The sequence below is a fragment of the Lepisma saccharinum genome, chromosome 9, assembly GCF_977018435.1.
Source record: "Lepisma saccharinum chromosome 9, izLepSacc3.1, whole genome shotgun sequence".
In the NCBI taxonomy this organism is placed as follows: Eukaryota; Metazoa; Arthropoda; class Insecta; order Zygentoma; family Lepismatidae; genus Lepisma; species Lepisma saccharinum.
Genome location: NC_139237.1, coordinates 31756845 through 31775143, shown reverse-complemented (window position 1 = coordinate 31775143; position 18299 = coordinate 31756845). Strand labels below are relative to the sequence as shown.

The 18299-nt window shown below is 38.2% G+C and overlaps 1 protein-coding gene across 2 annotated transcripts in view; it reads left to right on the top strand.

Moving 5' to 3' along the window:
- The window catches only part of Dhc93AB (Dynein heavy chain at 93AB), a 584738-nt gene that overhangs the window by 402749 nt on the left and 163690 nt on the right, over window positions 1-18299 (top strand). For both annotated transcript variants that reach the window (XM_083127975.1, XM_083127974.1), the window contains 2 exons: window positions 5486-5719; window positions 7655-7781. In XM_083127975.1, the coding sequence (XP_082984101.1) occupies window positions 5486-5719; window positions 7655-7781 (361 nt within the window). The remainder of the gene's footprint in view (window positions 1-5485; window positions 5720-7654; window positions 7782-18299) is intronic.

Sequence of the window (18299 nt, the reverse complement as noted above, 5' to 3'; positions counted from 1 at the left end):
AGCTTTATGCCTCTCCCACATTACCAGAAAACATCAGTCCAACCATTTAAGCTATTGCTTGCAAATCTACATTTGTGACACTTTCCAGAGCTATTTGCACTTCTAATGCAACTATAGAAAGAATGTCAGACATTAAGACAAACTGCAATTGATGTCAGCCATTATGAGACGAGGGTCAGAGAAACACAATCTATGTTACTGTTTACTGTTAAACTTGCATAAGGTGTCTGATTAAACCATTGAATGGATTAACGTTTAGCGTTTCATTCGAAACCAAAAAGTATTTTCTTTAAGGACAGATGGTTGATATATTGAACACCTGCACATGGCAGCAATTGACGTGCCATTTCTTGAAAGCTAAACACGATATTTCAGTTCTGTCATTTTTGTTATTTAGTATACTTATGAAGGTCTGACATACTCAAATTACTATTTTTACAATGTTGTTATTATTAACAAGGGCTGGAAAAGTCCTTCTTTTCCCTTCGTTAACCCCCCCCCCATTATATTATGGGATAAATTTATATAAATGGCTCTCGACCCTGTGGCCAAGTGGTTAGCACATCGCACTGCGACGCCAAGGGTCCCGTGTTCGAATCCCGGTCGGGCTTGGTTGTTTGTGAATGTCCATTCATCAATTTTATCATTTCATCACTCATCCCCATCTTCGCAAATTAGCCAAGAGGGACAAAACGCGAAGTAAAATAAACTAAATCAATCAATCAATCAATATATAAATGGCTCTAACTGTAAAACTACTGCATCTTTTTGAAACATTTTAAGCAACTTGCGACAATTAAGCATCTATGGGGAATGGTGGGCAAAGAACAAAAGTTAAAAATTTTCCATAATTACACAAAATTTCCGAATTCTGTAATTTTCGTTTTCTTTTTTCTCAAAGTTGCAGCATGGGCATTGCATATCCTTGTAGAGTGGTCTTTTGTCATGCTACCCTCCAATTTTGGTCCATTCAGTATCCAGCCATAGGGCCGACACTAGAAGCGAAATTTCGAAAATTGTTCCATAAGCTGGCAACAATGCTGCTTTATACAGAGTGTTTCAAAAGTCGTGCAGCCAAATTTTGAAAATTTATATCATGAAAATCGTAAGAGATATTTACACCAGATTTTCTGCATTATAAAGCCTCATTCATTGAGATATTTTTCAATGCTTAACATTATCAGTTTACTCCATACAGAAAATCAGATAAATTAATAACTGGCGGAAGGCAGCCTGTACATTTTTCCAGAAATGCAGTTTTGAGTGAGAAGAAGATATAATGGATTGGATTGATTTGGTGTTTTAAGTCCGCTTTATGCACAGTAAGGCTAATTGGGACTGGACCTACAGTTTAAAGTGTGATCCGAACCACTATGTGCCTCCACCGGGTATCGAAACCGGGACCCCTTGATTACAAGGTGATGACGCTACCACTGAGCCATCGGGGAGGCCAGAAAAAGTAATAAGAAATTATGAAAGGACCATAATTAGACGTCTGATTACTGATGCCATATCAATCTGTCATTTGAGACCAATATTGGTCATGTGCAGCGTTTGATTGATTTATGACTGGCGATTTTATGGGTTCAGTGAAAAAGCACCATTTTTGGGACTTATCTCCGTAACTGGCAACACTAGCAGGTCGAAATTTTATCAACAGAAGCACGCTTCATGTGCTTAAATATTGACCGTACATTTACATAAAAAATCATAAATCATTATTTTTTACTGAAATTGGACTCTTGAGAGAATCGTAAGCTGCTCCTGGTTACCCTGAATTCTCTTCGCTCCGCATTTATTAATCACCCTTAACATTTCGTAACAGGCTCCGTCACCTGTGTTGCCAGGTGCATAGGAATTTACACCTAAAAGTCAAATTTCGGTGTAAAATTATGATTTTGGTTTTTCATGCAAATGTAGGGCCAATATTTAAGCACATGATGCATGCATCTTTTGACAAAATTTTGACCTTCTAGTGTTGCCAGCTACGGAAATAAGTCCCAAAAATGGCAGTTTTTAACTCAAGCCATAAAATCGCCAAATCTAATGCTGCACATGACCAATATTGGTCACAAATGACAGATTGATATGGCATCAGTTATCACACGTATAATTATGGCCCTTTCATAGTTTCTTATATCTTTTTCTCACTCAAAAGTGCATTTATGGAAAAAAAATTAAGTGCCGCCCTCCTCCAGTTATTTATTTAATTTTCTGCATAGAGTAAAGTGACAATGTTAAGCACTGAAAAATATCTCAATGGATGAGGTTTTATAATGCAGAAAACCCGGTGTAAATATCTTTTACGGTTTTCATGATATAAATTTTCATATTTGGGTTGCGCGACTTTTGAAACACACTGTAGAATGTTATTATTTTTTAGCAAGGAACTATCAGTCTTATTTCTTTCAATGAAACTTTGCATGTTTGTAGGAATGTACTACCACTACATACTACATTTTTTTTGTAATTATTTTTTGTCTATGGGGGGGGGGGTGAGGGGTGCAGGTGCATACCAATTTTTGTGAGCCACAATGTACATATTTTATCACTGCTAGAAGCCACGTCTTTACAAAAGAAAACAAAACCAACTTCATCTCTTTATGACAGTTAGATCTCGAACTATGGATTTTTTTTTTTTACTTTGCAGCAAGTTTGAAAAGGGTGCACTTGAAAATTGTCCATCTTCAATGGGACTACCTGCACGCAAGGCTCCTACACTAAGGGTTAAGACTCATTACAGAGAACCCTGAGGAATTTCATCTGGTTTCCTCAACCAACAACAGAACAACATAGTGTACTCCATACGATATTGTGTAAGAAATGTATGATAAATCCTTTTATCAAGCATCTAAGATCATAATGAGTGCAACTGATATTTGTATTTTTGGTTATTCATTAACATGCTTATGTATGTAACCCTGGGACTGAAATGAGTTCACTTTAAAAGAAAATGATGTGTATTTTTAAATTTATTTTACAGAATCATGATACATTAATTATACTTTTATATAACAAAAACAATAGAATGACAGAATCATATATTCTGTTATATAATATTTATAGAAATATCAGATGAACACCAAGGTCCGTCGAAGCCCACTTTCCCCCGCTCTAGAAGGTCTGGTCATAACCCGCCTTTCTGTCAATCCTTGTGTTTACGACCTCGGCAGGGTTCTGTCACGTCATCAGCATGATACTCTCTGCGTATCTGCTATTTTCAGCACTGTAAAGCATGCAACGCTCTTGTTTTTAAGAGGAAAAATGCATACTGAAGAGCATCGCAAAACAATTTACACAGAATACATGAAAGTAATGGTGTATAGAAGAATTATAAGTACGTAAAAGCATAAACTTACCCACGGCTAGCGCTGAAAAGAACTTGAAGAAGAGCAGCTCTGGGTCCATTGTTTTTGTTTCATTTGTTTTCTGTTACTTCCACCTAGATCCGAAACTATAGCGACTATTTTATACCCAGCTACCCCAACCATTGATATAATATCAAACAACAAAGCCTTGGTCATAGCCGTATCAAAGTTATAGTATACTGGCTGTTTCCATTCACCTGTCAAACCTCGAAGCATTGCAACCTGAACATTTCTATGGAGACCCAAAACTCTGTCATTTTTCACTGTCGTAGCACACTCGTCCGTTAACATTCATTTCATCAAACAACAGGACACTCAGTTTTTCCACTTCAGTCAAACACTCCCTGCTGTTTCATAATATTCAAAACTGTTGCAAGAATTCCCGGTGGGAGTCTCAATTCTGTACCCAGCGACGAAGTGTTGCATTGCTGGGTAATGCAATTCCGACCTCTGATCTCATGTGGGTATACAATCGTTCACTGATCGCCCTTTGTGTTAATGCAGGAATTATATCTTCCTGTTTCCACCTCTGCTTTCTTTTCCCCTTAATTAACATGTTGATTTCAGTAGCGTGCCCAGGGGGGGGGGGGTTAATGGGGGTTATAACCCCCCCCTTTCGCCCAGTATTCCTAAAAAAAAGAACGTCAAAGGTAGGAAAATATGACAAAATGAGAACTGACTACCAAGAAAAAGTATACATAACCCCTCCCTTTCGAAAATACTGGGCACGCCACTAGTTGATTTGCCCTGGAGTAAAGGTTTCGCTCAAAATTTGTCTCACTTTTTTGTTCACCATAGTTTTCACTTTCTTCCGCTCCCTTGTTTTTAAAGCCACTTTTGACTGCAATACCTTATTATACCTTGCTTGCCATTTTTGTAAATTGATTTTAAGGTTTTTGATTTCCTCATGACAATTATTTATATCTGTCTTTAGCTTTTCATTTTCCCCACGAAGCACTTCCAGTTGTTTTGTGTTTTCAATTTTTTCACTTTCTATTAACAAACGAATGACAACACAGATGAAGGCTTTTGTTCTTGAGGTGGCACGCTGCTGTTCACAAATAATTGTTCACTTACCTTAGAGAGAACCCTTTTCCTAGCACATCTTGCCTTTACACATCTTGCACAAACGCTGTTGTCGTCACTGACCTGCACATGTGTGACTGGAAGTAACAATGTAGGAATGGCATCTTCCTTCAGTCTCTTCTTTGGTGTAATTCCTAATAATTCCGATTTTCAATCGCGTTCGTAACATTCTGGTGAAAAATTTGAAATTTGTCTTTTCGATAACATTTGCTCTCCCAGATTTTTCGGAACTTCTTGTTGGGAGGAAATTTATGGTAAACAATATCAAAATTTTTAGTTTTTCTGAGATAGTTTCGACATGTGCTCACAGCACAGTTAGACATTATTATTATCACTCACACTACAATATGAAAAACACAACAAAAATTACTAAAAATACACGCGAATACACGAATACAAGAGCAAGGAAAGAACACAGAAACACGTTTTCCCTGCTAAAACTAGCGGATACTAAACTTTCCCCAGCGATCTGTCATGTCTATGACGTCACAGTTTTACAACCACCTCGACTTGCTCGAAAGGCGCATTATGAACGGACCTTCCAAAGCAGGCGGCAAACACAGGTCAACGGACCTTGGATGAACACTGATATTAGCAGAAGAACAAGAGTATGGACCTCCCTGATGTTGTGGTAATATTGTCACCTTGTGATCTAGGTTTCCTGGGTTCAATTCCTGATGAGGCACTTTGCAGAGGGGTTCAGATCCCATTTTAGACTGTAGGTCCAGTCCCGATTAGCCTATCTGAACATAAAGTGAACGTGGACTTTGAAAAACCAAAAGAGCATCAAATAATCATCTCGCCCTTAAATATATATAACATGCAACAGTTATGTACACTCTGTCTATCTGTTACCTCCATATGAACTCTCTAGTAAATCAGTTCTTTTACTTTAAACACTTTAAAAAATTGGTATACCTATGTTAAGAATTGCCTAGCAATATTTTTGACACTAAATCTCCAATCCTTACTATATTTGTGAAAACTTTCTGTTATTTGTGTGAATTAATTTATTTTGGTTTGTCTTTCAGGAATCACTACGAGAATCAGTGTCACAGTTTATGGCTTACGTTCACACAGCAGTGAATGACATGTCCCGAGTGTATCTACAGAATGAGAGGCGATACAATTACACAACTCCCAAGTCCTTCCTTGAGCAGATCAGCCTGTACACAAAACTTCTGAGGGACAAGAGCAGGGAGCTTCGAGGGAAAGTAGAGAGGCTAGAGAATGGGCTGGAGAAACTACGAAGTACTGCAGCTCAGGTAAAGAAGATGTTACAAAATTATTTCAAACGTTATTTGCATTATTGTTTTCTTCATCACCATTTTCCCCTGTGTGATCGTCACATCATCATTTTCATCACCACCGCCATTGTCATCATAATCTTCTTCATCATCTGTATAGATATATTAGATTGGAAACAATTTCCATAAAGTTATTAAAGAAAATATATTTTGCTATGCTATTTTATCCCAAACAACATTATGAAATATTTAATTTCTCACATCCTAGTAAATACCCAACTTATCTTTCATATGCCTATTTAACAATAGGCCAGGGCATAAAATTAACTTCGTATCTCAGTTCAACATTAACTTGTTTGAAATAATTCTTGGAGCTTTCCTGGCGGCGAAATTGAAGAGTTTTTCTTGGGCAATCAGCCAGGTGATTTCCGGATAGGCTTCCGACCTTTCGAGAGCTAACGTCACTCTCATCGTCAGGGATTGAAGTGCAGAGAAACGTTGTGGTATGGTTTTATGTATTTGATGTGGGAGGGGTCCAGTGTAGGTGGCGGGCCAATCAGGTGGTGTTTCTCCGACGTCCGCGCTCCCAGTCGACTATTACTAACCAGGCTGGGTCCAGTTTGAGTCCTGTATCGCTGTTGAGGTTTTCCTTTTCCCCGTGTATGCCTATTGCTTCTTTGATGAGACGGTCCCAGTAACTTGATGATTTATTGATGATCTCGGTGGTTCCATCCTCCTCGATGGAATGTTCTGCTAACTCTGATTTTTTGGGATGAAAATTCTTGATGTAGCTGGCATGTTCTTTGCAGCGCTATCCGATTGTTCACCCCTTTTTTCCAATGTAGGCTTTACTGCAGGAACAGGTGATACGGTAAACCCCGGGTGTCTTCTGTCCTAGGTCATCTTTAGGGTTTCGAAGTTAGCTTCTGACTTTCAATGGTGGGTTGCGGATCGTTTTGATGTGTTTCGAAAGAATGCGGCTGACGACTTCAGAGAAGTTAGCAGTGTATGGGACGATGGCTATCTTCTTGTCTTCTTGGTTATCGGGTGGGTCTGGGTTAGTTCGTTGGTTGTTCTTGTGTGTTACTCTCTTTAGCAAAAAGAATGCAGCTGATGACTGCAGAGAGGTTACCAGTGTAATACACCAGCTGCATTCTTTCGAAACACAACATGAAGATGATCCACAAACTGCCATCGAAAGTCAGAAGCCGACTTCGAAACCCTAAACACGTCCTAGGCCAGAAGACACCCGGGGTTTACTGTATCACCTGTTCCTGCGGTAAAGCCTACATTGGGCAAACAGGGACGACACTCAAACACCACAGCAAAGAACACACCATCTACATCAAGAATTTTCATTCTGAAAAATCAGGGTTAGAAGAACATTCCATCCAGGAGAGCCATAGAATTGACATCACAACCACCGAGATCATCAATAAATCATCAAATTACTGGGACTGTCTCATCAAAGAAGCAATAGCCATACACGGGGCAAAGGAAAACCTCAAGAGGGACACGGGACTCGAACTGGACCCAGCCTGGTTAGCGATGGTCGACTGGGAGCACGCCAGATACATATAACTTCACCCTGACTTATCTCTGCACTTCAATCCCTGGAGATGAGAGTGACGTTAGCTCTCGAAAGCTCGGAAGCCTATCCGGAAATCACCTGGCTGATTGCCCAAGAAAACCTGTTCATTAACTTGTTTATATATAAGAATTATATTGTAAGGTGTGTAAAATCCTATCTTCACCAAAAAGTGCTTGCAAGTTTATAAGCCGTCAGTAAAGTTACAACTGTTTCAATACGTGTGATTTAACAACATATATTTTACCATCCTTTGCACATGTTATGAATTTATGAATTTTCATCTGTAGTTCTAGTTACCTATATTAGGCAATGGGTACCTTAAAAAAGTTCTAAAAACTAATGCACATTTTTTATCCTTAAAGGTGGATGAACTGAAGAAGAAGTTAGCCAGCCAAGAAATTGAGCTAATGGAGAAGAATGAAGCTGCCGATACATTGATACAGATTGTGGGAGTTGAAACAGAAAAAGTTTCAAAGGAAAAAGCTGTAGGTATGTGTATGAAATTTGAAGTTTAAGGACCAATTAATTAATTATGAATTTAATATTTTTCTGATGATAAGGAAGTTATCAGAATAATTTTAATAATGAAGAAGTTCTCTCGGGATATCAGGCAGGTGATTTCCAGATAGGCTTCCGAGCTTTCGAGAGCTAACATCACACTCATCTTCAGGGATTGTAGTGGGGAAAATGACACGGGACTAGAACTGGAGCCAGCCTGGTTAGCGATAGTTGACTGGGACTGTGGAGGTCGTAGAGACGGCACCTGATTGGCCCGCCACCTGCACCGTACCCCTCTCACATCAAATACATAAAACCATACCACAACTTTTCTCTGCACTTCATTCCTGAAGATGAGAGTGGCATTAGCTCTCGAAAGCTCGGAAGCCTATCTGGAAATCACCTAACTTATATCCCGAGAGAACTTCTTCATCATTCGCCGCCAAGAAAGCTTCAAGAATTACTTCAATTTTAATAATGTTTTTATTTTTATTATCTTTTTCTTTTTGTTGCTTATTCTATCTATCAGATATAGATACAAATGCTTTAAAGCAGATGTGATCAACTTGAAGGAGGGTGTGATTGACTTTCATGATCATAGATTGACTAATTCACCAATTTCTTGTAAAAGTTTCAAACATTTTTAACTCTTAAATGCCAGGCTGTTCTCTGCACAATTGAAATCTTGGCTTGCCCTTACTAATAATTTAATATCTTGGGAATTATGTGTTCTAGAGTTACGAAGCATACCTCATTATGTTCAAAATAGATGATGCTATAAGAGTGCACTTAGGGACCACCCTTTGGTTTGATGACTGAGAAGAAAGTAAAGGAAATTGATACGTATTTTTTTTTTCAAACGCCTCGTATTATTATACTATTAATATTAACTTAATAATGAGAGTGAACGATGAGACTCGGTGAAGTACACAGACTCCTCTCAGGTACAGGGATAGTGTTAGGCAAAGACAATATTCATAGCACAGAGAAATAAAACCACATTACTGCAGTATGTATAAACTGAAAGGTTTTATTCTTTATTTATTGCAATTATAATGCAAATATACTTGAGACGAAGGCGAGGATTTCGCTTTGTCGATGAATTGACTCAATTAAAATGCATAAACTCAATGCATGGCTATCGGCAAGCCTATGATCACATAGACCTAGCTTGCGCCCCAAACTACCACACCAAGAGATATGTAATGATAACTGAGCCAATATTTGCTCTTTAGCCTTTTATTTCCAAATTAATCCTTAGGCTAACTTTATTATTTGACGTAGAATGGTTGCAGTATTGTGCATATCATCAATGCATGGCTATTGGCGTACCTATGATCACATAGGCCTAGCTTGCACCCCAAACTACCATACCAAGATGTATGCACAACACCGAGGAGTTCTTTTTAATTTTAAAAGCTTCGTCGATCCGTGGCGAAAAAGTGTGATGATTTCTTACGCGGTATCCTCGCTTTTATACTCTTTTCGAGAACACAGATTGAAGTACAGATGAATCATTCACTATCTACAAAAGGATACTATCAACAAAACTGACATCTATACATCTTTAGAAATACAAATTCGTATAGTGCACTCTTGCAAACATGAAGATACATTAAACTACTCATAACAGAGCATAAAATGCAATAAACATTAAACAAAAGATATATAAAGGGTTTTCCAATAAGGGCGGGTCGATGTTGAAATGGAATAAAACAAGCTGTGTGTGAGGTATGAACGAAATTCTTTTTTTATTTGAAAGGCCCATGTATGCCATTATGTATAGAATATAACATCGTTCAAATGTCCGCCGCGGCTTCTCATGGTGGCACTTATCCGAGTGGTCCAATTTTCAATGACACTGCCGCATAGATCCGGCTGAATTTGAGCGATGGTCTGGGTGATGTTGACTTTAAGGGCATCGGTCGATTGCGGCTTATTGGCATAGACCTGCGACTTCAGGAAACCCCACAAGAAAAAGTCTAGCGGGGTCAAATCGCACGATCTTGGTGGCCAATTCACGTCACCTCTGCGAGAGATAACCATACCTTCAAATCGTTCATGCAGAATGTCCATCGTGGCGTCCGCTTTGTGGCACGTAGCGCCGTCCTGCTGGAACCAAATGTCGTCTACGTCCATATCGTTCAATTTGGGCCAAAAGAAATCGGTTATCTTCGTTCTGTAGCGCTCGCCGTTGACGGTGATGGCCTCACCAACGTCGTTTTCAAAAAAGTACGGACCAATGATGCCGCCGAACCAAAAACCGCACCAAACAGTAACTTTTTGTGGATGCAATGCCACCTGGTGAACCTCGTGTGGGTTGGAGTCGTCCCATATACGGCAATTTTGCTTATTAACACAGCCATTCATCCAAAAATGCACCTCGTCGCTAAAGATGATTTTTCGGCCAAAATTGGGGTCCTCTTCCAAACGCTCCGAAGCCCAGTCAGCGAACAAACGGCGTTGTCTATGGTCATTAACTTTGCGCTCCTGGGTCAGTTGGATCTTGTACGGGTGTAGGCCCAAGTCCCGATGCAAAATTCACCAAGTTGAAGTCTGCGAAAGGCCGAGTTCTTGTGCACGGCGAGGAATTGACTGCCTCGGGTTCTCCTGCAGACTTTCACAGGCCGCGGCGATGTTCTCAGCCGATCTGGCATTCCTTTGACGTACGGGTGTTGGCTGATTGTTTACCGAACCGGTCGTCTCGAATTTGGCCACCAAACTTTGGAGAGTCGACTTTGAAGGGCCACCGCGTCTGCCGTAAAATGGGCGCAACACGTGCAACGTTTGCACTAACGAACACTCATTATGATAATTAAGTTTTATCATTTAAACGCGCTGCTCAATCGTGTAACTTGCCATGGTGATTTGGCATCAGTGCCTGAAAAGAAAACAACAGATTAGACAGACGCCACCAAAACAACATGGCCGCCACAGGCTGCCAACATCGACCCGCCCTTATTGGAAAACCCTTTATTACAAACAGGGTGCAATATTACATATAATAACAAAGAAATTACGCTTTCTTTTACAAAAATAAATACATTAGTGACATATCTTCTACTGGTGACGTCACATAAAAATGTGAATCATATCAAAATGTTAAAAGCTTTTTTCCCAGTAAAAATAAAGTTCCCCCTAGGTTATTACTGGGACTTTGTTGTTACAAATGGTACTGCTCATACAAACAATTATGCACTAGTTATTGCTCTCTGAAAATAAAGTCTTGAATATGTGAAAAATGGGGAAAACACATACCTTGTACAGTGGTGGAAAAAAGTTCTTCCCCATAAGACTTTAATGGCAGTAAATAATGCCGGAAAGGTAGGCAACACACATTGCACCTTTAGGTGATCGGGTGATTCAGTCTGTCTCAAGGAGCAACTCGTCTTTCATGCAATAGCCAACAGACACAGGAAATGTAGAAAAGTCACGTGACTTGTCAGGTGGAATGTTGTTCGTCATAAAATCGCCTTTTCTCAAGCCAGGTCGCAGAACCGACAAGAGTTATAGCCTATGTCCGAAAATCATTCCCCTAAAACCGTCGAACGAAACGCTAAAATAATTCTTGCCTTAATTTTATAAGGCTACTATACTATATGTGCCGCAGTAGCTCGGTCGTTAGGGAGTTTGATTACCATGCGAGAGATCTGAGTTCGATCCCCGACTGGGGAGAATTGGAATTTTGTCCACCTGTTCAAGTGGCTCCAGCGCCCACCCAGCGTCGTATAAAATGGGTACCTGTAGGAAGCTTGGGGGGGGGGAGGTTAAGGCGGCCAGGGGCGTGGTGCTGATCACATTATTACCACCTTCGGCCGTAACAAGAAAGTGTGGGACTCTAACTCCGCACCCCCTACACGCCTTCATGGCTTGGTTCAAAGCACAAGGTAGCACTTTGCTTTTTCATTTACTATACGTCCCGATTTTATCGGAACAGAACTTTCTAATTTCTACGTGGACATTCTTCCAAGTTCCGTAGGGATGTGAATAGGCTCCAGTTTTTCTTGACGCAATTCATCCATGTTATATTTCATTATAAAAACCACGGCCGATATCCTGTGTGTGTGTGTGTGTGTGTGTGTGGAGGGGGGCGCTAAAATTCAAACATGTGAGGTGATACTTTTCTCACTACTCCATTCTCAGATTCTTCGTATCAGAAATAAATCTTAATTCCACACACTGAAAATGTATCACTTCCTACATCTTAGCACGCAAATATCTAGCAGCAGGTAGGCAAACTGTAGGTGCATTCGCGATTAGTCTTACTGTGCATAAAGTGGACTTAGACACCATATCAACCAACCAATACAATCCCGTTATTGTCCAGATTATTGAAATAAGAAGCTTCGTCGCGAATAACATAAGCAGGAAGACAATGTGAAATTACCGAACAGAAACAGAACCTAAAACCTAGAACGGCTAGATTGGATTAAATCGACGATACAGCACGCGTTCTGAAATGAAGAAGAATACGAAAGTTGAAGGACCTCGATATACACACACACTTTTCCTCTCCTCAATGGTAAGATATCTTTCTTTCAGAGAAGGCTTAACGTAGGCCTTCAAGGCCACGACGAGAAAGCGTTTTACATGCAATGGCGGAACCGAAACACAGGTCTAGTTTGATATGAAAGCTGTGTTCCTCCTTATTTCGTACGTCATTGATAACAGGAACACGGGCCTCGCCTGCTCACCCTAGTTTCGTAGAGCAGACGCCTGTTTGCCACCCTTTGGTTCCGTGACCTTCGCTCGTAGTTAGCAAGAGTGAATGACTCACCAGATACCTGTTGCCTGTGAGATTATACAAGAATAGATATGTCGTTAGCGTCTGTAAGTATTGTTTCATTTGCAGTTATATCAGTTAACATTCAAATTGTTTCCTAATGGTTACGTTATTTATAAATTAGTTCTCGAGAGTGAGCTTTCTATCTATTTGCACGGGGGGGGGGGGGGTATACAGCCTGCATGTATTATTTTTTCCTGAAACAAGAAGAAATTCAAAGACAAAAAAAAAGTCGTAGAAGAGTAGTTAACAAAAAAAAAGAAGAAAACGAAAATGTAAATGTTTAAATAAATTATTGTATAGATCGAGTGAATAATATTTTCTCACGGGGCCTCCTCGATGGCGTAATGATAACGTCGTCACCTTATAATCAAGGGATCCCGGGTTCGATACACGGTGGATGCACGTAGTAGTTCGTATGCCATTTTAAACTGAAGGTTGAGTCCAGATTAGCTTATCTGTGCAGAAAAAATAAAAAAGAAATTGTCACAGTGTAAGAAAATTTAATGTTCAACCACATACAAAAGGGAATAATTTATTCCATGTTGGAGTTCACATTTATAGCCAACACAATTATGGATTGCAACGTATTTTCTAAGATCCATTTTAATTATACGTGCATGATAAAATAACAGAAGTTGAGGAAAGAGAAAGTCAAGTGAAACACAGATGTCTTCTCCAGAATTTCAAATCTCGTTACGTAAGGTTCTGGGTTGAAGTCCCGGGCAGGCATGACTTTCTTGTTCTTGCCGTTTTATCTGCTTTATTTCATCATAAATCGTCGTTATGGTTTACCTACAGGGGAAGAATAATGACAATTGCCAATACAAAGCCAATAACGAACAGAACAACACAGTAGCGTACGCAGGATTTCATCAAGGGGGTGTTATATATAAAACTTGTTCGAAATTCACATTACCATTGTTTTATGATACTTTAATTAAATAATAATTCTCATAATTAAATAATAATACTTATAATTAATTAATTGAATTACTACTAATAATACTACTAATACCACTACTACTATTAAGTAGTAGAGATCTACATAAATATAGTATTTATGAAAGCAATAAAACGAAATTAATTTCTAGTAATTCGATTTTTAACAAATTCTAGAGCATTTTTTCTTTCTTACGAAATAATTGTCTACTCAACGAGATGAGACATTTTAAGTGTGAAAAAAATCCATAAAACCAAGAAAATATATTAAAATAAATTGAAATAATCAAAGTACGGAAGTCATCCAAGAATCTGCGGGGGGTCTGGTCAGTAGGGCATCTGACAACCATGCGGGAGATCCGGATTCAATTCCCGGAATTGGTTGGAATTTTTCCGGCTTTGTCGCCGCATAAATATCCCCGATAATTCAAATTTGGATTGTCTCACTGTTGTTACCAACATAACATTTTACAATAGTTAAGCTTATTGTCGTTCGAATTCAGAAATTCAAACGTGCCGCGGGAAGGCGGACTGGTGACTGAGTTATTCTTGTCGGCCTAGCCATTGTCTATACATTAGCCAAGTTCAACGAACCAAGAACTTTCTTTAGTTAATGCTCATTGTTCACACACAAAAATACATGATCATTGAACATTGTTGCAGCCGAGATACAAAACAACTTTTTTGCTCTTTAAAATCATAGTTGCCCTTATATATTATTTTCAAGAAAATCGTGTTTATTTTCAAGGCATTCACTCTTAAAGACGCGTGTTTGGAATGCTGTGCTTTTCTCCGTGCCGCATGGGAATAATAATTCAAATTATTATTATATTATTATTATTAGTAGTAGTAGTACTGCCGCAGGTCCTTGACAGTGATAAATTGGTCATTTTTATTTTTTCCACAGCATTTTTCATAATATTTCAAAAGCTCAAGGGGGGTTTAAACCCCGTAACCCCCCCTTGCGTACGCCACTGGCACTCAATTAGGCAGATGTCAAGAAAGAAACAAGACTTTACAGTGTCTCCGTCTCTCGGTTTCTCGAATTGAAAATTGGTCTCCCATTCTCGGTCTCGGCTAGTTAAATATAGAAATCGAAAAAAGTATGTGAAGATACATATATTTCATATATCCCGGTTTTATAGGAGATTTCGTGAGAGATTAAATAAGTACTCTTCGATCATGTTTATTTTTATTAGTTTTGTTACGTAACATCACTTTTCTTCCTAGTCGCGGACGAGTGACCATTACATGAAATTAATGACGAAATACTCAAACACCTGTGACAAGGACGGTACTCAAATCCGGGTACTTTGGTGACGAGATCGAAGGTTGACCACTTAATGAGCTTGCCCACCGAGTCTGCTTAATGTTGCTTGTGTCAGGTAATTCGAAATAACTGTCAATATCCCACATTCATTATCATTTGTTTCATAATTTATCTTATTGATGTTATTAACCTGAAGTCGAAGAAATAGTTGAAAGGCAATAATGGAAGATGAAATGTCTCTGATGTTACTTCGTGTCGAATAATATGACGTGATATTATGATATGAATATATTAATAATATAATATGTCTAGTCATTCCATTGATTGATCCCAATTACGCACACAAAATATGGTATAATGTCCACTCCTAACCAACCTCCGTGGCGGAGTGGTTAGCACAGCGCGCTACGACAGCATGGGTCCCTGGTTCGAATCTCGGCTTTGCCATGGGTGTTCTTGGTGAGTGTCCGTTAGTCAATGTCATCATATCATCACTCATTACTCATCTTCATCGTCGCTATTTGCAAAAAGTGAAAGAATAGCAACACTAAATAACAAAAATCCAACCAGATTGAACATCTTCACCGATTTAATTCTATACCGTACCAAATTCCCAGTTTATTACTGCATCTTGCTTCATTTTACAGCATCTCAATTGTTTTCCGATTCGAAAAAAACTGGAATGTTGATCAGTTGATTGTGCATTGTTTCGTTGTTTCGATTGTTTAATTAACGTCACATTGATTAGTTTTAGACCAATCGTGACAGAGGGAATCGAGAGCACAAAGGAAGGGGAAAAGACAAGTTAGAGACCACGCCTCTCTTTAAAGGTAGCATTCCGTGAATACGACTGAAGTGACTGCAGAATATTGTGGATAAAATTTGTTTCGCTTTTTTCTTTTATTTCTGTTTCAGTTATTTTACTTCGCTTTTCTTCTACCACTCGTGTTAAATGTGTCTGTGAGTAAACTCGTGAAATGGACGATGGGACAAAAAAATCTATGCCTCTCCCACGGTTCGAAACTGTGACCACAAAATATTGTCTTATTTTTAAAATTTACGCTAAATATGGTTTCACTCGTGTCTTTCTCAAGGCGTTCCATTACCTCTCCGATGGCGTAGTGGTAACGTCTTCGACATGCAATCAAAGGCTTCCGAATTCAATACCAGATAGAGAAACAATTAGCGTGTGGCAGATCTTGTTAAGAAAACAGTTGCTAAAATGTTCTTCTTGAGGCCACGTAGCACCCAGCTGTTGTTTGTTGTTGCTGGGGCATGAGTCATGTGACTCATGCTATCAATGCTCAATCCTTCCCGAGAACTCAGATCCACCAGACAAACTTAAGCGAATAATTTGTTATTTGGGTTGCATAAACAACAAGCTTTAAGACGTTACGAAATTCTAGGTCCCGTGGCCCAGGTAATTCTTTCTCCGACTGTACATAAAATAATAAATATTTCCAAATTGTTTGGCTCTTAAATTACTTCAGGCTATAAGTGGTGACTTTATCAGAAGGCACCTTAATTTCAACCCGTTTTCCATGTAGTACACCCTGTAGCAAAGTAACAAGGCTCTGACATCTGGACTCACAATCAGTATAATCTGTAGGACTTGTGCCCTGTCCATATATGTTTGTACATATATCCTTTCATCATATCGCTATCCTCATCTTCTAAATTAGCTAAAAGTGTCAGAAGAGTGAAGTAAAATAAAACAAATCAATCAATCAGAGATTGATATTTCATTTTTTTTTTCAGTATAGATCAGGCTATAATTTCATGTATGTGCTGGTAATTAGAGCAACAACACACAAGAAAGATCATTGAAAATGAGGTTTTTCATGACCCCTAGAGACACTATTGGTAATTTAGGATTGGAAATGTAACTAGCTTATTGCCTGGTCACATTTTCATTGAACAAGAGGATGTCCATTTGCAAAGTTTTGGTTCTAGCAAAAAGATAAAGGCAATAACTGTGACCAGGGTAAAATCTGTAAAAAAAGAAAGTTTTATAGAGGGCTCTCCCATACATTATTATATCATTTGACCATACCAGTGATAAAATTTGCCATGGCACATCTTCCTTCAGCTCATGAATCAATACAAGCATGACTGGCATGGTCATAAATACAAAGTTGTCACAGCAGTTCCTATCCAGTATTTTAGGAATTAACAAAAACATGTATCATTAAAGATGATTTCAAGGGAATAAACTTCACTTCAAATTACCTCGTAATTCGAATTATTCAAGTTTTTATTAAAAAGAGTTCACTGTATTTGAAATCAAAACAGAAGTGGCTTTTCCCCCAATTTTCCATTTTTTTAATTATCTTTGGATGCTATGACGGTTTAAAACTAATTTTGTTCTGCATGCACCTTGAGGAAATGCCTATTTGCAATGCTATTATGTCACAGTAAGGATTGGGTTTGTCAATTAAGTTTTCACTACACTCCTTTGAGAATCTGAGATTGATTTGAATGTAAAAATGAAGTTACCAAATCTTTTCTAAGCCCTCCAAAATAGTGTGCAATAGGGGGAAAAACACAAGCAACTTTAAACAAGTTGTAAATATTTATAATAGTGAAACCTAAAAATAAAATATTATCATTTACATTCATTATCCTTTCCCCCAGTTTTATGTGTGTTAAGATTGTTATAAGCTTAAGAAACTATCAGTAGCATAAAACCTTGGCATATTCTAGGATAAGAATTTACGCTGGGCTTCTCATATTATACAAACAGTTAAAAAATCTGTAGTCAAACTAAAATCACTTCTGCTGAAATGCATTTTTAAGTAAAGAAGAAAAAGCTCTCCTAGTTAACACACTCGTAATGCCAAAAATTGATTACAGATCCATTATATCAACAGCACCCACAATTACAAGCTACAAAAACTTCAAACCAGTTGTGTAAGATCTATACTGAATGCCAGAAGAAGAGAACATGTTTCCCCATTATTTAAAAATAAGTTAATTGTATAAATGATGAAAACGGAATATATCTGGCCCTGCCATTTCTGTACAGACTTCAAAATAACATAGAACAAAAATATTTAGATTACCAAATTAGCTCATCCTAGAAGAAGAAGAAAATCTTTCTTCAGAAAAGTAATCTCACAATTAAAACGTAGACCATGCCTTGCGCCAATGTACTTTAGACTATATAATATAAGTAATTATTTTTCACACATTCGTTTTTTTAACAATATTTCCACTGTTTCAAATAATCTTCCACGGCAAGACAACAGGAATGATTGGTTTTAGTTTTTCCTTTCTATTTTCCTTTTCTTTACTTTCTTTCTTCTTTTTCTTGTTGAGTTTTCTATTTTTGTTTATGTATTAAGTTTATAGGTTTAAACATCTATTCTGTTTTATGAATTTCATATTAAACAATGAAGCTTGAAAATAAATTTATATATATATATATATATTTGTATTTGGTACGGTCAATAAATAACCGGATTAATGCTGTGAAAAAGTGAAATAAAGTGCCACAGCTATTAAACTTACCAGA